General features: G+C 49.2%; 1 protein-coding gene across 1 annotated transcript in view; it reads left to right on the top strand.

Annotated features, from left to right (window-relative positions):
• Nucleotides 1-251: 251 nt before the first annotated feature.
• Nucleotides 252-21,961, top strand: part of LOC311322022 (pleckstrin homology domain-containing family G member 1) — a gene marked incomplete at both ends in the record, with an annotated part of 71,580 nt that continues 49,870 nt past the window's right edge. Inside the window, one exon of the mRNA XM_084454033.1 lies at nucleotides 252-363. Coding sequence (XP_084310159.1) covers nucleotides 252-363 — 112 coding nt within the window. The remainder of the gene's footprint in view (nucleotides 364-21,961) is intronic.

Raw genomic sequence — 21,961 nt, forward strand, 5'->3', positions numbered from 1 at the left:
GCCAAACCAACTATATCTCTCGGTCTTTGTAGAACTGGGAGAGCGAGAAATGAAAAAAAACCCAACAACTGTAACTTTCCCTTTCAGAATGACTACAATAACAACACCACTCTGCCCTGGACACACTCAAGATGTGGATTTGCTGGAATCGGCATCCCTGAGGCATCCCCGTTTCTGGTAAACGGGCTTCAGCGGCGGTCCGCCTGACTACAGCTGAGGGTCCAGACAGACCTCTATTCTGCTTTCATGGAATGCCAGGGAATTCTGGCGGGGTCTCGGAGGACTCGGGAGGACCAACGACGGCGCTGGGCGGCCTGACGTCCGAGGAGCGAGCCAACGAACTACTGGACAGGAGGAAAAAAAGTGGGCTTGCTAATAGCCAGATGGAAAATGCTGCTTTTCAACCTTTTGAAGGATAAATACAAATTGATATTTGCAGTATGACTGTAAATCGTTTCTGGGGAAAAGGTGTGATTCACAGTCGTACTGCTTACGGTTTTGGGAAGGTGGCGGATGAGTCATGTGGTTGATATTGTGCAGCATTGGTCGCATATGGTTTGAGTAGAGCTTTTTTTTCCCGACTGTGATCCCCCGACAGCCTAGTTCAATAGAACCGACCCGGTCACGTGAGATGGGAAAACTCGGGGCCCTGACGGCTTCCTGTTTATTAAACATGATACAGAGCCACTAGATGGAATGTAGCGGCCTGACCTTCTCCTGACTTGTAACCGTTATGAATGTCTGAGGTGTTCAGGGTGTCCGTCAAACCGTTATGAATGTCTGAGGTGTTCAGGGTGTCCGTCAAACCGTTATGAATGTCTGAGGTGTTCAGGTGTCCGTCAAAGTGAAACATTAAGCCCCAGCCGGGTGGTGAGAAACGACCTGTGTGACATTGATTCCCCCCCCCCCCCCCCCACTCCCACGGGTGCACCTGATGTGAGGTACCTGTGCCAGCCCTGCACTCCCCAAACAGTGCTTTAATTGTTTTATTTGCCTTCTACATTCTTGGGCTCACGGACACAACACACACACACACACACACACACACAGTCATTGGAACGGTGCTTTTCCCTCTGTTTCTCCAACGGGGCGCCACGCTTGACTGATGGAGCGGACACACGTGGGAACGTGGCCTCTGCAGGACCCCGGGTCCGGTACTGAGACCACATTGGATCCAGACCAGACGGGCAGGGAGGAGGGAGAGAGAGAGAAACATTCATATAAAAACCAGCCGGGTTCAATTCAGTAGCCTGCAGGTGAACTGTAGCTATAAACGGCCTTGTGGAATCGTCTCGTCTGTGATACTTAATCGGCTTCTGGGTGTTCGAGTACGATATGATACAATATCGTTTACTGTCCATTATTTGTATGGGAATTCTTCCTGTGATCAAAGAAGTCTTAGTATCGCTTTTTTTCCCCTGCGGAACTGCGGCTTTCGTTTGAAGGCTGCCATTTTGGATGTTGAAGCACAGATAAGCCTTCATTCTTTGTCTCTGATGTCATTATGTTGTCATCGCCCCCTAAAATAGAATAACTCACATCCCCGGTCCCTCAGTTGGTCTCTTCCTTTCAGGAAATGATGACAACCCCGCCCTCGTCATCAAACCACTTGATGTTTCCTCAACCTTACATCTTGCAGCATTTTTTCCGACTCTTATTTGTGGATTTTTCCAGCTGCCACTTGCTTGCTCGGTTCCAATTCACTCCTCAGGCTCGGGATGAAGAAAAAAAAAAAAGAGAAAGAAAATCAATCAGGGTTTTCGACACCGGGGGAAATCTAGGTCCGTCTCTGCGACTCTGGCGGCTAATTAGCGCGTGAACTAATTGCGTGGCTAACTTTAGCCCAGCGGCGGCTTCCTCCCACTGGCCCGCGTGCTCTAAAAAAGGACGTTGAGGGAGTGGAGGGAGCCAACCTGCTGATGACACAGAATCCCCCTTTTAGAACGTTCCGGCCCGCGCTGTCAACGAGGGAACCGACTAGTGGGTCTCTCTCTCTGAGATGAGGCGGGCGGGTGTTGAATTTTGCCCGTGTGCTCTGAAGGGGGAGAGCGAGGCCTTCCGTAATCGGAGACGGCAGCAGCGAAAGAGTCGGGTTGGCTCACTAAACAGACGTTTTTATAGCCCACCCATACCTGTTCCATTTCCATTGGCCTGGTTTGATGTAGCGTAGCCAATCAGTGAAGGTGATTATAACCCCCTGGTAGCTCCTGAAGGTGATAACAGCCTCCTGGATGCAAGGTTGTGTTGAACAGGCCAGAGGCACAACATTCACAACATGGACGCCTCGGCTACGGGTCGGCCACTGAGCAGAGCGGAGTGCGGGCCTGCGAAACGAAAGCTGCCTTGGTCCATCCCACCTGAGGTTGAGGGGTTCGCGCACGCCCTCCGCCCGTTCTCAGCTTGACAGTAACGGCTCTCAGCCTTAAACACCAGCCTCTTTGTGAGGGGGGGGGTTTTCAGTGGGGGTCTCTTACACAACTCCCCAGACACATCCATTCCCTCCCGACACCCGCGTCAACCCGCACGCCCATAATTCAGTCGTGGTTTGGGTCGGCTGTTCATTAAAAGCATCACACTACATCATGTTTTAATGCTTTATGGCAGTGCAGGATAGGGGTGTGGAGAGATGTTGCCATGGTGTGTGTGTGTGTGCGTGTGTGTGTGCCAACCTTTTATGTTAGATTTTAGAAGAGATATGGATATGTGTTAGGTACAGTATAAGCCTAACAGAAAGTACCTTGATTTACAGTGTGTTTATATATGTTTATATATAGTATGAGCTTTTCACCGTCTGTCCATCCTCCATAATAGCCACCCTGCCAGGAATGGGGGGGGGTAGGTCTGAGGTGAGCCAGAAACTCTGAGGGGGAGGAGGAGGGGGGGGGGAGGGGGTCCAGCCTGCTCAAGGGCCTTCACTCCCGACTAGGCTGATGAGGAAAGCAGACCCTGCTCACCCCCCCTCCCCAAACCCCTCTCCCAGACCCCCCATGCCTCCCCCACCCCTCATCCACCCCGGCCTCCCTCCTCGACTAACTAACTGGTGCTGAGGGGTCTTGACAGCCCGAGCGTGGATGCATGGCGGGGGTTTCCCCCCGAGCCGCAGATAATGGGAAGCACAGATGACGCTGGAGGGAAACGGGGACAGCGAAAGAAAGAGAGACGGGCGGAGGAAAAGAGGAAGTGAGAGAGATAAAGTGGGAGAGGAAGAAAACGAGTGAGGCAGAGATAGAGAGCGGTAGATAATTAATAAGTAAAAGACAGAGAGAGAGAGAGAGAGAGAGAGAGCAGGGGTACAGGGCGGAGGATTGGGAGCAGTAGATCGGCTATCTGGGCCAGAGAAGGCCAAGGGGGGGCCTGGGAGGGGGGGGGGGGGGTGAAGGGAGGGAGCACAGCACTGTGAACTCTACCTCGAAACCACCTCATTAGAGTGGAGGTGCTGTGGTGTCGCGGCAGACTCTGAAGTCGCACCCTGTCAAGAGGGATGTGCAAACTGAGATGCTCTGTAAAGCGGGAACTCGGGGTAAGTTCACTGTTGGACACTTAGTTAATACATGTCAGTGTAGCTCTAAAATCGTAAGGAGAATGAAGGGGAAATTGGGTTAGAGGAGGGGAGAGAGAGAGGGGGGGGGGGTGAGAGATAGGGAAGTGAGTGAGAATGAGAGAGAGAGGGAGTGAGTGAGAATGAGGGGATGGCAGACAGAAAGAGGGAGAGAGAGAGAGAGAGAGAGAGAGAGAGAGAAAGCGTCTGGTACTGCCTTTCTCAGGGGAAACCGTGGCTCACCGCCCCGCTGTAACTGGAGAGCTCACCTGGATGACATCACCTGCGGACGGGGCTTCGCCCTCGGCGGCCGGTGACGTGAGGCGTCCGCGCTGAAAAACGAAGGAGGACGGAGGGAGGGAGAGACAAAACGCGCACAGGTGCTGTCTCCCCGAGGCGAGAAGGAGACACATGTCCTCTTACCTAACGTCGTCTCTCTGGGGCGTGATGGACGGTCAGACACAGACGAGTTCCCCTCAGGTGTGTCTGTGTTCGTCTAACCTGTCCTTTCACACACGGCGGTCTCTTACACAACTCCCCAGACACATCCATTCCCTCCCGACACCCGCGTCAACCCGCACGCCCATAATTCAGTCGTGGTTTGGGTCGGCTGTTCATTAAAAGCATCACACTACATCATGTTTTAATGCTTTATGGCAGTGCAGGATAGGGGTGTGGAGAGATGTTGCCATGGTGTGTGTGTGTGTGCGTGTGTGTGTGCCAACCTTTTATGTTAGATTTTAGAAGAGATATTGATATGTGTTATGTACAGTATAAGCCTAACAGAAAGTACCTTGATTTACAGTGTGTTTATATATGTTTATATATAGTATGAGCTTTTCACCGTCTGTCCACCCTCCATAATAGCCACCATGCCAGGAATTGCAGTACACACAAGTACAGTACACCTCAACAAAACCACCTGGTCGAGCCATGGAAACCGAGCTTTCAATTCCAGCGAGCTGAAAAGATTATTGTTATTATTTTAAATCGACTGATACAGCGAAGTAAAAAGAGCGAGACTGCCAAGGAACAGCACGCTACGGACGGAGACGGAGGTGTTTTTTTGTGTTTTAGCAGCGGAGGAGGGCACTATGGTGGCGATGGCAGGTGCCAAGGTACCCGCTTCCTGTTTTGGATCTGATAGAACTCGAGTCTTTCTCTCTCGTTCCGCTCCACCGGCCGAGACGCTCACACACACACGCACACACAGACACACACTGGGGGAGGAGAATCAGGTTCAGTTGGAGTGCTGCTATCCACCCTCACCTGGAGCAGCAGGGGGTCAGAAAGGATGAAAGACAATAGAGACCGTCGGAACAGATGCCAGCGATTCCTTTTGAATGGTATTATCCAGGCTGGCAAAAGTCTCACTGAAGCTCTGTCAGATTCATTCTCCTTGAAACACATTCCTTATCGGAGCCTTTTTTTCCTCTGTCTCTTTTTTTTTTCTTAAGAGTATAGGCTTTCCAAAGGGCTGTTTTGTTCCCACCCTATCAGCATACAGAGTCGTGGGGGCACGATGCAGGCAGGCACCAGAGATGGCATTACACACCCTCCGAGGCATTTCCTGTGGCTTTGCCTGCTTTCTCCCAGAGTTCATGTGCTAATGTCCATTAATCCTGGCCGGCCTCCGACAGCCCTCTCTGTCTCACGCTGGGCTCACAAAGGCTGTCTCTCTCTCTCTCCCCCTCTCTCTCTCTCTCTCCCCCCCCCTCCCTCTCTCCCTCTCTCTCTCTCTCTCTTTCTCTCTAACGGCTCACTCTCAGTGTCGGCTCCCAGTGTTTCTCAGCCGATGGTGGAGATAAGCTTTGTGTGTGTGTATGTGTGTGTGTGTGTGCGCATGTGTGTGTGCGCGCATGCGTGCGTCTGTGTGTGTGTGTATGCGTGCAGATCTGTATGTGTGCGTGTGTGTATATGTGTGTGTGTGTGCCTGCGCGCGTGTGTGTGTGTGTGTGTGTGTGTGTATGTGTGTGCGTGTGTGTGTGGGGGCACTACAGACTCCACAGCCCAGGGGCCTCAGCAGCTGTAAATGTCTGTAAAAGAGTAAAAAAAAGAGACCAAATTAGTGTGTATTATGTGTCGGTTTGTCTCCGCAACCAAGTGCAGTAACAGTATTTTAGGACGCAAAACACCTCATCTGTTTCTTTTAGCGTATACAGTGGAGCGTGGTTGTGTTTTTGACCTCTTTATCCCTGCAATTATGCAGAGAACACAATTTAGGCTCTGCTCTTCATCTGTTCAACTGCCGTTTTGGCATGAAGAATAATCTGGCATGATTCAACTCACAGCATGATTTTATTCAGACAGAAGTTTGTTCCTCCACAGGCTCCATAGTCTGTTATAGATAATTAGCCCTCTAACCAGCTCTCCATCACTGCCTCCCCACAACCACAATTACCCCAGTAAGCATGGACACACACGCACAGGGAGAAACCACCGCTAGCCACATACATACATGGATGACTATAAGACACGCACACACACACACACACACACACACACACACACACACACACACACACTGTAGTCACTGTTCTGTATAATGGTTATCTGGACTAAGCCCCCAGGCTTTAAGGTTTCAAGCGTCACTCCAGTGTCACACTTCCCTTCACCCTTAAATCTCTCTCTCTCTTTCTCTCTGTCTCTCCATCCGTCTTAGACAGCACGCCATTTGCGTAGCGATTGACTCATTAGCGATGATCAAACGTGGGCCCAGGGCTCGATCCCCACACTCTTAACAGTAGCTGGCGGGCTGCAAATTCCGTGTTGTTCGTGTTTGTCGACCGAGGCCACAATTATCCACATCTTGCCTTAATTATTGTTTTCTCGTAACCATCCAGATAAACCTTTAAGCGGTTTCGCAAGCACGCACACCACAATAACCTTCCCCAACAGTGGTGCAAAACTGTAATTAAATGATGTATATTGTATGTCTACCCTTTTCATGTAGCACACCATGGGTCGTGGTATTGAATGATAGGGTTTGTGTTATGTAACTATAAAAGTACATGCATCCCTCTCTCATAGCAGCCATTGATATGTTTCGACTAGATGACAACCTGCTCCAGTTACAGCATGGGTGATGAGGACATGAGGTAACCCCTAGTTGCTTCTTTTTCCGAAATGGGTTCCTTATTCAACCTCCTATAGCCTGGTGGGATGTAGGCTGTGGTCCTACTGTGCATTGGCAGGAACAGCACTTTCCTGTTATAGGAATGTTGAATGAAGCGTAGTGTTAAAGGGTCAGATATCAGAATACTGCTTTGAAGCAAATAGCCTACAGAATTGTAGTGCACAGTCATCTGAATTGAACCTTTACTCTCACCAAGTTACGACTTTTATTCTGGAACGACGACGTCGGACCCGTCACAGTGGATGAGAGACAGCACAGAGGAAAACAAAAAAAGATAAAGATACAAAAACACACAATAACGAATCCATCAGTCCTCTCTGGACATGAGCAGGGCAGCGTAAAATGTTATTGCAGGAAGTCTTTATCTGAACTCCAGGAAGTCATCGCCGAGTCCCACGGTCAGTCCAGAAGGATTTTTTGTCCATCATTTTACCCGGTTATATAATTTTACCAGAGAGAGAGAGAGAGAACTACATCTACACACTCACACACATACCTCAGAACATGTGATTTCACGTCTATGACATTGTTTCAGAATCCCCTCTCCTGCAAGTAAATCCATTTTTATCCATCCACATCCATCCATCCAGGCCTCTGCAGTTGAATTCAGTGTCTGAGGAAATAATGAATCAAGTCTGTGTTGGCACGTCAACCTAGCTAGCGATTAGCCTATGATATTATTAGATAATATCAGTGTCACTGCTGACCTGGTAGACGCCAGCTAACTGCTAGTCTGCTGGCTAACAATATTGTTGTTTTTGTAGTATAAAGTATATTTATTAATTAAATCAACTAGCTGTTTATCATTCTAGGTCTGTGTTTTGCTCTCTAACAGTGTGTCTGACTGGACAGTCTAAGAGGTAGGGCCTAGGCTAGGACTGCGTAGCTACTAGCCTTCCTGAAAAGGACTTTCTCAGTTCCCAGTAACTCCTCTAACTGGGAAGCTACTGTACACCGCTGCTGCTGAGGGAGGAACGCTTTGCTCATTGTTCGCCGGGTAGCGATTGTTCGTCCGTCTGTTAAGCCTTCTACCTGGGGAATCTACCTCACAACAGCTCCACCCTCACAGGAACTGTTGACAGCTAAACAGTTCCTCTCCATCTCAGTTGACGATGAGGTCACCTCCACACCAGGAAAGATGATACAGCGTGGAGAAAGCTTCTGGGGCAAAGCCCGTTCCCCCCAGGGGCCAATCACCTAGCCCCAGCCGAGGCCGGCTCCGGAAAAACATTACCCACGAGCCCCTGCTTCCTGGAGGCCGAGGAAGGGAAGCGCGAAGCCCTGAGGATAAATCATGTGATGAAGGAAAATGCTCCCCCCCTTCCCGCACCTCCCCTCTCCTTTTTAAGTTAACAACTTTGTTTATGCGCCGTTCCTACGAGTATCACGTTAAGATCTACTGGAGACATGGTTCTATTTGTGTGTGTGTGTGTGTGTGTGTGTGTGTGTGTGTGTGTGTGTATAAAGTGGTCTAACCGATGTTTCTCCCCACAAACAATTAGAGAGGATGGGCCTCAAAGTGATCAGGGTTGAGGATCCAGCCATCCGAACCATTCTTAAGACTTTTAGACCGTTAACTCAATGGAGACAAAATGAGGAAAAATACTGGCCAATGTTACTTGATGTAAAAGCCCAGTTTCTGCAGTTAGACCTGTGATGAAGAACGTATCCTTCCCCTCATACCAACACTGTGTTTTCATATCCCCAGATAGATCAACCTCCCAGAGGACGAGTCTGAGTTTAGGCAGCTTTGATTATTTTTTACGGGAAGATATAATTATACTGTAATGCTTTTGATCCAGTACAGAAATTAACACTACTGGAAAATCATCAGCAAATCACTCAAGCAGCATGGGAACCTGTCTCTGCTATCCCAGGTATTCAGATCAAAGACATCCAATCACAATAGCACACTCTTTTGTCCTCCATTGTGAATTAGTCTGCTGTGAAAAGAGTCTCGGTCACCTGACCAATTGAATCAGATTAGGTCTGTTTGACGTGATTTCCAGGACAGCATTGTTGTCATCTTTGTCTGATCTACCATACGTAATCCATCTTTTGTTCCGTCCTCTGAAAATAAACAAACCACTCAGAGGAACAATGGCAGATACGTATTGTGCAATGGATCATGGGAGCTCAGCCCTTCATATCTGGTTGCATCAGGTCACAGGTGGGTGAGCCATCTGAACTGAAAAAAACATGTGAAACCACTTATCCAAACATTAACTGTAAAAAAAAACATGTACTTGGGGGAAAAAACACAATACTGCAGGGCTCACCTGCAAAATAGACCTTGGTTAAATGACTCCCTGTCTAAACAAATAAATAACAATACTCAAAAGATGAGCAAAGCCCTGTGAAAACATGCTCATGAAAAATGTATCTAAAGACTAGCCATCCAGACGACTACAGTACATTCAACTTTAGAGCATTTCATTGGTGTAATGAGTGTGTCTGCCTATGCTTGTGCAGGGTGCCAGAATTATTCAGACCGAATTCAAACGTGGACCAGGCCCTAACTACGCCTGAACCAAACCTGGACAAGCCCTAACCCCTAACCAAGCCTGAACCAGCCCTAACCAAGCCTGAACCAGCCCTAACCAAGCTCTAGCCAAGCCCTAACCAAGCCTGAACCAGCCCTAACCAAGCTCTAGCCAAGCCCTAGCGAAGCTCTGGCCAAGCCCTAACCAAACCTTAACCAAGCCCTTAGGCTATCAGTTGTAACGGTAGCCTTGACTTACTGGGGGCTAGCAGTCTCTGTTTGATGGTATAATGGTAGTGTTGAAGCTGAATGTCTGATGATGCGCGGGTCTCGCTGTGATATCAACATGCAAAACAGATCATGTTGTATAATGTTGTATAATGACATATAATAGCTGGATTGTAGGATCCTTGTCATTAAACATTGGAAAAAGGAATACAGTATCATATGTCTGACAGACAATGCATTCTGAGAGCAATCAAGCAATGGACACAACAACAACCACAAAAATGAACAAACAACGATAAAGGAAACAAAGAAATCGTGCAAGTGAGCAATAATCCATGAAGAGCCTGAAGCTATTATAATAGATGCCTTTCTCTCTCTGACCATCAGAGCAGTCGCATGCCCGACTGAGGTCATAGTGAGGGCATTTGGGTCAAAGCATTTGGGTCAAATACAGGGACATTTCTTACCGTTATCTGGTTTTCACATCTCTAAGGGCATTCCAGGGCCACAAATGACATCATTCGGAAGTGGCTTTTAGATTTTTCCATAATGATTGAGTCGTCTTGTACCAATGAACAGTTATTACATGGGCTATGTTCGGGTCTGTGGGGCCCCTTTTAAAAATTCACTATCATGGAAAAAAAAACTTTAATTGTTTTTATTCCATCCTCAAAACTCAACAGATGAGCTCAGAAAACTAAATGAGACCAATTGGTTGAGTTTACATAATCTCCCCCACATATGTGTTACATATTGTTACAATATCAGGTTTCAGAAACCGAAGATAATATAGAGTACAACCCTGAGCATAACCAGCTGGCGCGCGGTTCTTTTTTCCGACATCATCGATCCGTCAGCGTACGATATGTTCGTTCTTGGGGAGTGAGATTAACCCCACGTGGAACACTGGGAAGTTAGGCAAGAAGAGAGGGTTTTTGCTCCTGGAGCTGGAGGAAGCTCTCCTCACGCCAATCAGGGGAGTCAGGGACTTCGGCCTCTGCAGCCACTGACAGAGAACTTCAAGCAGGGGGATGAGTCCTGCTGCAGCGCCGATCTCATCCCAAGCTTCAGTCTGTGAGGAAGAGGAGGAGGCGCCAGGTCTGCCCCTCAGAACAGGACGCTGATACCAGTGCAACCTGCAGCAAGTGGAAAAAAAACAACTACTGCAAATCACGCTCACAGATAAAGTGATTTGTGGGTGTAATGCACGGGTGAACAATAGTGAATGAGGAAATGTCTTTCTATCACTCTGACACACACACACTCTCTCTCTTTCTCACACATGCACACACACAGGTTCTCTTTCACATGCATGCACATACATACACACACACACTCTATTTCTCACACACACACACACACGCACACACACGCACACACACACACACACACACACACACACACACACATATTTACTCTCTCTTTCACATGCATGCACATACATACACACACACACACACGCTCACTCTTTCTGATAGGCCTACATGTACACACACACACACACACACACACGTTCAATCTCTCTTTCACATGAACACATGCAACGGAGTGAATTATGGAGTAACTGGTGAAACACACTCCTCAGAAGGAGCGCTGACAGGTCCTCCAAGAGGGACGTCCATATTGGCGCAACTGTCAGCGCGTCCGCCTCCCAAGCGGGTGACCAGGGTTTTAATCCCACCCAGACCTGCCGAAACAGATGGGTTACTCACAAACAGCTGTGTTACACACACATACAGATGTGTAGTTGTTATACGTGAACAGTTCCTGTTTGCAGATTGAGGATTTCAATGTTTGTTAACTGCTTACATAACTCTGCCAAAAAAGTTTTGCTTCAGTAAAAAGCTGCCTCCATGGTATTGATTTCCCTTACATACTGTAGGATATGTTTTACACAGGTACTTTAGTTTTGCTGTAGGCTTGCCTTTGTTTTTTTCCATTATGGGTTTTCAATGAAGGCCTTTATTGTAAGTGGAGACACACAGGAGTCTAAACCTATTCAATTAAGCAATTTAAGATACAGTATTTCATATGCTTTTCTAGTGTATTGAAAGGCGAGGATGTGCCCTTGAGTGTATCCATTCATTCTGCTTGCCATTTGTGTGCGCAAATCCGATGCAAACATGGGATATCACATAGACCGCAAGAACCAGACACCCTGCAGCGAGAGACAGTTTGTGACACCTGCAATAATTAGTGTTGCAGGCATGCGCTGTGAGTTTCCCATTCTGGTGAATTTGATAGCAGCGTGAACCAACCTGTCCGTTGAGAACAGTAGAAAGTGGCTGAAAGTTGGAAAATAAATTGCACCCCCGAGTCGGAGAAAGTTACAGAAGTCTAATGGGAACGGCAGCCCAATGAAGAACATTTTTTCCCCCGTGGCGGTACGGTGTGAGACCTCAGGACATCGACGATTAAGGCAATTACGTCCATCAAAAACGTCAAAGAAGAACGCAAGTAAGTGGAATACTCTAGGCTACACGTACTCTCATTTGAGGTCATGTTTATCAACACCGACTTGTCAGTCAGTTCGCATTATGCAGTCGTTTTCAGCTTCGAATGTTAATTGATGCCCAATCATTCGAGAATATCTGCGCTGCACGTGTCTGCTGGTGAAAAAGTTTGAGCCCACTGTCTTCGAGACTTCACAGTTTTACGCACGGACAATGTAAAGTCTGTCCTACAAATCATTCTGATTGAGCTCCGTGGATTGCGTGCGTTTCTCCAAACACCATGAACTGTCATAGAGGTACTTGTGAAATCTCGTGATTTATGCTACTATTACCCAGGGACAACGCGTGATAACTGGGTGCTGATGGCAATATGCCGTGTGTGCGTGTTGTCTGATCATCCGGGGTTGTTAGCAGGTCATTCAGGTCATCTCTTTAATGATGGAGATTCTGTGAAGAGATAAGAGAGATGGATGGAGGGAAGTGATTGTGCAAGAGGGGTACATTGGTAGGCTACAGTAAAACCCAGTGTGAGGAGGAGGATGATTGTGTGTGTGTGTGTGTGTGTGTGTGTGTGTGTGTGTGTGTGTGTGTGTGTGTGTGTTGGACATAAATTGAGGATTTGGTCTGGGGTAAGTTATAGCCCATAGGTTTGGACAGCACCGCCTTATCTTCCATAATGACAGCCAGGTCTCAAATAATATCGTTTTGATCTTCAGGCGTCTGTCAGAGACGTCTAAAAGGCTACTATTTACCCGTCACATCGGTTCATTTGTGTGTTATCAAGGAAAGATCACATACTTGGAGTTTCGAACCAAGTTTAAAAGGTTAATATTTGTTTTTTTTGTAGTGGTGGCTCTTTGGCTTTGCATTTAAATCTTCCAAAGATGACTAAAATGCCCTTTTAAACAGAATGTCTCAATTTGTGCGATCAAGGTCAAAGGAAACATTGCTGCTCCTGCAATAAAGATGTTTTATGTGCAAGCTTAGCCAGTGTGCAGGAACCTTCATTCTTTTGACTTAGACGTCTCTCAGACGCACCTGGCTACCTGCCAACTCAGGTGTGCGAAAGACTTGTTCGTTCAGCTTCAACACCACCAGTTACTAAAGCCACGTCCGTTAAAAGGAGGACGGGAAGAGGAGCGGGAGGGAGGGAGGGAGGGAGGGAGAGCTCTCCCCCGAGGGGGGCGACGGCAGGTGTTTCCACTGGCATCTAAATCTCGTGAGAACGTAACCTGAGAGCACATGACCTCTCTACCCCCCCAACACCGCCCCCCCCCCCACACTCACACACATGATGTGACGTGACACCTCCCCCCACCCCTCCATACCACCCTGTAAAAATACACCCAGCAGATCCAGGGACAGTGACTGGGTCCTGGTTATGGATAGGGGACAGTGACTGGGTCCTGGTTAGGGATAGGGGACAGTGACTGGGTCCTGGTTATGGATAGGGGACAGTAACTGGGTCCTGGTTATGGATAGGGGACAGTGACTGGGTCCTGGTTAGGGATAGGGGACAGTGACTGGGTCCTGGTTATGGATAGGGGACAGTAACTGGGTCCTGGTTATGGATAGGGGACAGTGACTGGGTCCTGGTTAGGGATAGGGGACAGTGACTGGGTCCTGGTTATGGATAGGGGACAGTGACTGGGTCCTGGTTATGGATAGGGGACAGTGACTGGGTCCTGGTTATGGATAGGGGACAGTGACTGGGTCCTGGTTATGGATAGGGGACAGTGACTGGGTCCTGGTTAGGGATAGGGGACAGTGACTGGGTCCTGGTTATGGATAGGGGACAGTGACTGGGTCCTGGTTATGGATAGGGGACAGAGGCTGGGTCCTGGTTATGGATAGGGGACAGAGACTGGGTCCTGGTTATGGATAGGGGACAGAGACTGGGTCCTGGTTATGGATAGGGGACAGTGACTGGGTCCTGGTTATGGATAGGGGACAGAGGCTGGGAAAGTGGCAGGAACTGGACTAGGGACAGGGACTGAGGACCCTTCCACTGGTTTACTGGTTGTCTTATGACACTAAGGTGCTGGGTTTATACCAGTGTGGTCCGGCTACTTCCTGTATTTTGTGTGTGTGTGTGTGTGGGGGGGGGTCTCTGTGTCTCAGTTGATCGTCCCTATGTGGGTGTGGGACACTTTGTGAAACGCGCACTGGGAAAAACACACGGTAAAACAAGATATCTCTTCCCTTCACAGCAGCATTCAGAATCCCTCAAGAACTCTGCATGTTTAGTGGTGTGCGTGCGTGCATGCGTGAACGTTTTAATATCTTTTTACGGAAATGACACTATTGACACATTCTGCGTGTGCTCAGTGTATACTATAGTGTGTGTGTGTGTGTGTGTGCGTGTGCGTGCGTGCGTGTGTGCGTGCGTGCGCGCATGTGTGTATGCGCGCACGTGTGTGTATGCGCGCACGTGTGTGTGTGATGGCTAGTGTGCACACTGCAACCCCGAACGTTTCATCTGTGCGCTGCTCTAAGCGGTTCCAGATTGTGCAGGGAGGTCAGCCACGCTGTGGAGGGAAGGCACCCCACTGGGCGCCTCCTCTCCGCTGGACACATGAAACGCATATCTGACGTGCTTTCCCCCAGACGGGGGCACTGTTATTACTGGATGGGCTGATAGAACAGAGGGAGGGAGGGCAGCAGCGATAGAACAGTCTGGGAGGGAGGCAGTGGAAGGATGATACTGTATCTTGTGATGGAGTTCAGAGGGGGATTAGGTTTTTTTTTGGGTGGTGGGGGCGGGGGGGGGGGATTAACATGAATCGGAATTTAGTTTGTGGGTTTCTCACGAGTTTCCCTGTGGGTGGCTGTCATCGGTTGCCCAGTCATCAGGCTTGAGTTCTGGCCTGGGCTGGCTGGTTGGATTTTGGGGTGGTGGCGGCGGGGGTCTCCCCTTCCTTAAACGAGGGTGCGGAGAGAGAGAGGATGACCCCAGCCCCTCAGTCAGTGACCCCCTCCACCCCCCACCCCGCCCTCCCCCATCTTGGCCTAATCTCCTGTGGACGCGGAGGCCGAGACAAAACAGGGGGAGGGACTCTGTGCGTGGGGGTCGCGACCTTTCACCTGCTACTGGCAACCTAGCCTGCTGTGAGGTCACGTTTGGGTGCTGAGGCGTGAAAGAGAGGATTTTAGTATTTTCCTCGTCCTTTGACTGGGAACAGAGATGTGCTACTGTGCCATGTTTTTTTTGTAAACTACATTTTCATTTTTCAGTTTAGCACTCCACTGGTAAAACCATTGGTTGAAGCGTAGCCTCCTTTTTCATTGAGAGTAGGCAGGGGTGAGGAAAGGAGAGGAGAGAGGGGGGAGGAGAGGAGACAGGGTGGAGGAAAGGCAGGGAAGATGAAGGAGAGGAGAGACATAGAGAGGATGAAGGAGAGGAGAGACCTAGAGAAGGGGAAACGCTTCGTCTTGCTTACGTTTCAGATTAGTTTTGAGTGAAACGAAAGGGAACTGAATTATGTTGTAGCTCAGTAGTTAAGTTTCTGGGTATAAAAGGTAGCAATTACGTGCGTGCAATCAGTTTCGCTTCCTCCACGGCCCTGGGGAAAATGTATGACATCAGTAGTTTGCATGGAAGTGGTGAACGTTTTATTTTCTCATAAAGTTAAAATAAGTCAGCTTGAATTTAAGTTGATACAGTATTGCCCTGCTTTTCCTGGCCAGATCTCTGTGTGTGTGTGTGTGTGTGTGTGTGTCGTGTGTGTGTGTGTGTCAAGTTTGTCCTTGCAGCTCAGAAAAGCCCCAGGTCCTTCCCTCTCCACCGTTGGCCCTGACTGGCCTGCCAGCATGACTTCCTGCACAGCTGTTTGACCCCTCCCGCTTGCCGTACAGGAAGAGGAAGCGAGCTGGGCCAGCAGGCAGGCCCATAGCTGGAACCTGAACTTGTCAACAGTCACTGCTTGGAAAACGACTGGGCTCCAAAATAAGCACAGACACGCAGAGTACACACAGACACACGCACCTCCACATCGCAGATCGGGAACTAGGGCTTAAACCTTCAGGCGCGGCTCGGGGGAACGCTTGTGCGAGAACACACAAAGGCACAGTAGTGCCTGTCCCATTAAGAGATCATTCTTCCTGATCCTGTAGGGTGCAGCCGTCAGTCTGCAGCGAGGCACCGACACAGAGCGCTGCGGCCCTCCTCCCCGTTCTCCAGGCCTCTCGTGATCCTACATGCAAACCCACGGCCCCCTGGGACCTGGCCCCCCCATGCAAAACACGGCCTTCTCCCAAATATGCAAAGCCGTTTGCCCGGCCCTGGCCCCGCCCTGACTTGGGCTCGCAGCGGCAGTGAGAAAGTTATGAGGTGGAGACTGAACAGCCTGCACTGACGAGGTTATAGGCTAGGATCATTTTGTCTGTTAATAGTACGATTGACCTTTAGGAGAAGGTTTGTGTTTGTAATAGACATTTGTGTGTGTGTGTGTGTGTGTGTGTGTGTGTGTGTGTGTGTGTGTGTGTGTGTGTGTGTGTGTGTGTGTGTGTGTGTGTGTGTGTGTGTGTGTGTGTGTGTGTGTGTGTGTGTGTGTGTGTGTGTGTGTTGTATAAATGATGTCAGCCAGTGGCCTTGATTAGAGGACATCTGTTGCTATGATGGCTGCTTCCTGTTGTAGTTCCCAAAATGGACTCTTTGTCTTTGTTGGTCGTCTGTCCCACGTGCAAAAGTGTGTTTGTCTGTGTGTGTGTGTATATTTATTTTGCAGGACAGTATACTGACTAGTATTGGCATATGTTTCCTGAAGTGCGTGCGTGTGTGTGTGTGTGTGTGTGTACACGTCCAGCCCGTGTTTCCGTGTCCCAGACAAGAGCTGCCGGGAGGGGGGGGCGGGGGGGGGGGGGGGTGGCAGGTACAGGCCTGTTCCACAGCGGGCCCGTTGATATTTTTGGATTGTTGTGCAGGAGCGTGGAGCACCGCCAGAGGGGATGCTCGCCACCCCACCCCCCCCCTCCCTCCCTCCCTCCCTCCCTCCCTCGATCGCCCGAACAAAAATCCCAGGACTTCCTTTAGGAGACCAAATGATTTTCGGGTCCTGAGGTCTGGAATGTCCCTGAGGAAAGAGCTTTGTGTAAATAACTACCGCGGTTATGCTGTCAGCAGCGCCGAGCAGAATGATGTCCGTGAAAAAAAACAACAAGCCAACTAGGGCAAAGTGCCTGTTAACATGGCTGCTCTCTGCACACACTGACAGTTTTACCTCCAAAGCCTGCAATATACTTGCTTTTAACTCTTCGCTAAACGGTATATTGCAGGCTTAGGTCGTTAATTATAGAAATTCCATTGAGAACTTAGCTTAGACGACTGAGACCTGTAGACTGTTTTGTGAGCTGTCTGTGTCACATAATTGATAGAGTTTTTAGCAGCGTGATTAGATGGGTCTCCTCAGACTTTGAGCTAGATGGATGACCACAAACTGACCTGACCCTTCTACCTCCAGGCCTATATTAAGACTGTCCACACAGAGAACCTTGACCTGGACACACACACGCACGCGCACACACACACATGCGCGCGCACTCACACACACACGGCCTGTCCACGTGAATCCCTTGTTGGCTCACACATGCGCGCGCACTCTCACACACACACACACACACACACACACACACACACACGGCCTGTCCATGTGGATCCCTTGTTGGCTCTCCTAGTTAGCTTGACATGGGAGTAAATCTATTGATCATCAATTCATCTAAAAGGCAGACACTCGGGACAAGGAAAGCAGGGCACATTTTTGTTGACAAGTTGAATCTCTAGTGTCTTTCCCGTGCAATGTGTGCGTGTGTGTGTGTGTGCGACCGGTGTGAAACGCTAGTGTGACGATGTCCGCAGCAGACATGGCTGGAATTCTGAGGTCACAAATCAGAGCTGACCACTCTTCTGAGGGAGGTGTGCGTGCGTGCGTGTGTGCGTGCGGCGTGCCTGCGTGCGTGGCTTTCTAGTGTGATTTCATTTAAACTGTGCCTTTTGAGAGAGGCTGTGTGGGCTATTAAAACCTGTGTGTGTACAACTGCTGTGTGTGTTGTTGCCTGTACAATACCAACTACCACTTATGGCACTTAGGAGGGATCTACAGTAAAAACATGTTTCACTAAATTACATGGTGTGGGAGAGGGAAAGTTGGCTCTCTGATTTCATGCTTCAGATGGTTACCTTTGAGAACACATACCATCACAATTACATAAATACCTACCTTGTTGAACAAGTGCCATTTTAAGGAGGCTGTTTAGACTTTGAAATTATATTATTTTTAATGAATTGAAATTTAACCAGTGTTTGTTTGTTTGTGTCTGTGCGTGCGTGCATATGTGCGCACGTGCGTGTGTGTCTGTGTGTGTGTGTGCGTGTGTGTGTGTGCGTGCATGTGAGAACTCATTTCGAGACATGCCGGTCTTGGCGGGGGCGTCTGTGCACTTGCCGCTCCCTCTTCTGGCTCTGCTCCCAGCAGGTCGCGCTGCCGTGTAAACTCAACCCTGAAAGGTCAGAGGTGACCGGCAGGGTGAGACTGAAATACCCTCTGAGTATGCTGCTGCTGTAGGGGCCAGACTTATTCCAGGCTGAGAGACCATCAGGCAGGACCAGGTTAAATGCAATGTTTGAAGCAACGCTACACAGATTTCTTTTTTTAGCTAGCTAGCTAGCTAGCTCTATGTTAGCTCCGATTACCAACACAGACTAGGCTAATTCTAGGCTTACAGACCAGGCAGGGCCAGGATGAGAGACCAGACAGCACCATGGTTAATCCAGGCACTGTAGACCAGGCTAATTCCAGCCTGTAACCAAGCAGGACCAGGCTAATTCCAGGCACAGTAGATCAGGCGGGACCAGTCTAATTCCAGGCACAATAAACTAGGCAAGACCTGGCTAATTCCAGGCACTGTAGGCCTCCTCATTTGAATGTCTATGAGTGAGAGTGCTACTCTGTTGGCATGGCAACTAAATGTAGCGTTAGTGGGTCACTAAGGTAACCTTAGCTTAGTGCTGGTCTCACATGTAAACATGTCACATTACCAAGGGGGTTATGTACATAGCTTGGATATTTATTTTGGTTGTATGTGTGTATGTTTGCGCAGGTGTGTGTAACCATTGCCAGCCTGTGATGGTTTGTTGAAATACAGGACTGCACATTATTCTGACATTGTACTTTACTGTGCATGGACTCGCATTCAAAGAGATGTGTGTGTGAGTGTGTGTGTACATGCACAAACAAGGTCTTACACAGATCTTTTGAGCTATTTTCACAAATTATGCAGTCGTTTTCACTCATCATGCTACGTTACCTACTGGCTAACAGAGTTTGGGCACGCGCGCACGCACGCACACACTGATTGGGCTGTCAGTCGTCCTCCCGTGTGTGGTGCTCTGTGAAGCAGGGTGAAGTGTCTGGGTAAATCACAGAGGTTTAGTGTGATACCTGACAAGCCTGGCCACTGTTCTACGGAGGGGCCTCCCAGTCTAGAGGGGGGTCGGGAGCTGGGCGCCAGCAGGCCGGGGGGCAGGGAGGGCTGGGGTGGAGGGTTGGGGTTGGAGGGGGCTAGGGTGGAGGGCTGGGGTGGAGGGCTGGGCTGGAGGGGGCTGGGGTGGAGGGCTGGGGTGGAGGGCTGGGCTGAAAGCTCGGGGTGGGGGGCTGGGTTGGAGGTCGGGGTTGGAGGGCTGGGGTGGAGGGTCGGGGTGGGGGGCTGGGTTGGAGGTCGGGGTTGGAGGGATGGGGTGGAGGGTCGGGGTGGGGGGCTGGGTTGGAGGGATGGAGACTATTAAGTATATAGTGCCATCACTGGGTAGAAAGGGTCTGTATCCAGGAATATCCAAATTGGATATTTGTCATATCCGGAGCATATCAGAATTCAGAATGGGAACACATCAGTGTGCAGTGTGTTAGGACTCTGTATTTCTGTATATTCTGAATATCATCAACTTAGTCCAAACACACTCCCTACTGATAAGTTCCCATTCCTGAGTTCTGATATGCTCCGGATATGACAAATATCCAATTTGGCAGACACACACACACACACACGCACAAACACACTTGAGTTTTACTGATCCAACATTATCATGAAGTCTGTGGAAGGCTGTGTGTGTGAATATGTGTGTGTGTGTGTGTTAGTATGTATTGTTTATGAAAGGCTGTGTATGGGTTGATGAAAGGGTGTTTATGGGCTACTTGACCCTCATGTTTGTGTGTGTGTGTGTGTGTGTGTATGTGTGTGTGTGTGTGTGTGTGTGTGTGTGTGTGCCTTTACAGTGCTAGCCAGGTGATAGGATTTGGCCCACAAAGAACCTGCACGCCTATTGTGTGTGTCTCTCTCCCCACAAAGAACATGCGTGCCTAGTGTGTGTGTGTGTGTCTCTCCCCACAAAGAACCCATGCGCCTAGTGTGTGTGTGTGTGTGTGTGTGTGTGTGTGTGTCTCTCCCCACAAAGAACCCATGCGCCTAGTGTGTGTGTCTCTCTCTAGGTCGTCCTCATATGAGCCGTCCAGCGGCGTGTCCAGTCATCTCGGTCCTCCGTGCGTCTTGCTAGCTCGCCAGTACAGTGCTTTCTGCCACCGCGTCTTTCTTTAGTAGGTACTTTAGCGTGGGACGCCCTCGAGGCCGACGCCCGTGTGTCGGCTCCCACGGGACCAGTTTGCCGGGCGGCAGCTCCCGATGTCTCTGGCAGTGACCAGCCGGCCTCATTCTCCTGGCTGCTATTTTCTCACTCACCCTTGGGAACCCCCCATACAGGTGCTTGTTGGTAACATGCTCGCTCTGTGTGTGTGTGTGCGTGTGTGTGTGTGTGTGTGTGTGTGTGTGTGTGTGTGTGTGTGTGTGTGTGTTTGTGTCTACTCAGCTGTGTGTGTGTGCGTGCGTGCGACGTGTCTCCGCATCCATCCATCAATCTCATCCCAGTTGCGAACAACAGACCCGATTGGATCCCACACGAATTTCCAATTTTAAATGAAACATTTTCCTCCAAAAATAGCAGCTAATTAAATGGTCATGTTTCATTTTCGGACTCCGAGTTCTCAAGGTTTCATCCTGCCCACCAGCGGTGAAATGTCCTCAAGGGCTCCTCCAACGGCCCTCAGCGTTCATCAGGATTCGGTTTATAGTTCTTTAATGATCTATCTAACATGAACCAGAAAGAGGGTAGGGACAAGGGGTCGCCATCCCATAACACTGACATGGCAACCGGGGGAACATTCCCATGACAACCAACGGCATTCTCGTACCCGTATTTGTGGTTGGGATTCCTGTCTTTCAGCTAACTAGCTGGAACTGTTCTCTAACTGGGAAACTATGTGAGTTTTATGTTGTGGGTAGGGACGGGGTGGAGGTCTCCCTAGAATAGCTCTCAGACATGAGCTGGGACTCTGGGAAGCTGGCGTGCATTTGCCCCGATCACGCTTGCGCGGAACCACTGGCGCTGATGGGTAGGGTTGAAAAATATCGGGAATATTCACTAACTAACCATGGGAATTGACGGGAATTTATGGGAATTAATGGGAATAAACTGGCAGAATGCATTCCTGTTAATTCCCATAAATGTCCAGTTCATTCACTTTAATTCCCACTCCCCCATTTTGGGAAGTTGGTGAATATTCCCGGAGGTTAGCTATAGGCAGCTGCGGTGCATGGGTGTTTGATCACCTAGAACCACAGGTTCCTGCTAGAGAGCCCTGGAAATGTAAATAGCCTAGATAAAGGATATAGACCTCATAAAAACATGATAAATGGATGTTAAGTGAGCATGCAAAGAGGATGCATGGCTAACAAAGTGGCTTCTGAGGCTTAGCAAACCCAGCTAGCCACTAGGTTCTAGCGTAATTTTCTACACTAAATCGTCTGGTACCCTCAGTCATCCTCCCTTGAGCCATCCTCTCCAGTGCAGGGCTACGTCCCCCATCTTGTTTTATTTCGAGCTGCTGCTCAAAAGATCATTTTGTGTTTCCCCCCCCCCCACCAAATATATACGTTTTTTTCATGTTTTTGGATCATGATGCGATTTGATCGGAGAGAAGCCAGACTTCGCTGGCTTCCCTTGACTTTTCGTCTGAGGCACCTTGACAAATCCCAGTTTAGTTTACTTAAGCTTAGTTTGTTTTAGTGACTGTAACTGT

This window comes from Borostomias antarcticus (assembly GCF_949987555.1).
Source record: "Borostomias antarcticus genome assembly, chromosome: 19".
NCBI lineage: Eukaryota > Metazoa > Chordata > Actinopteri > Stomiiformes > Stomiidae > Borostomias > Borostomias antarcticus.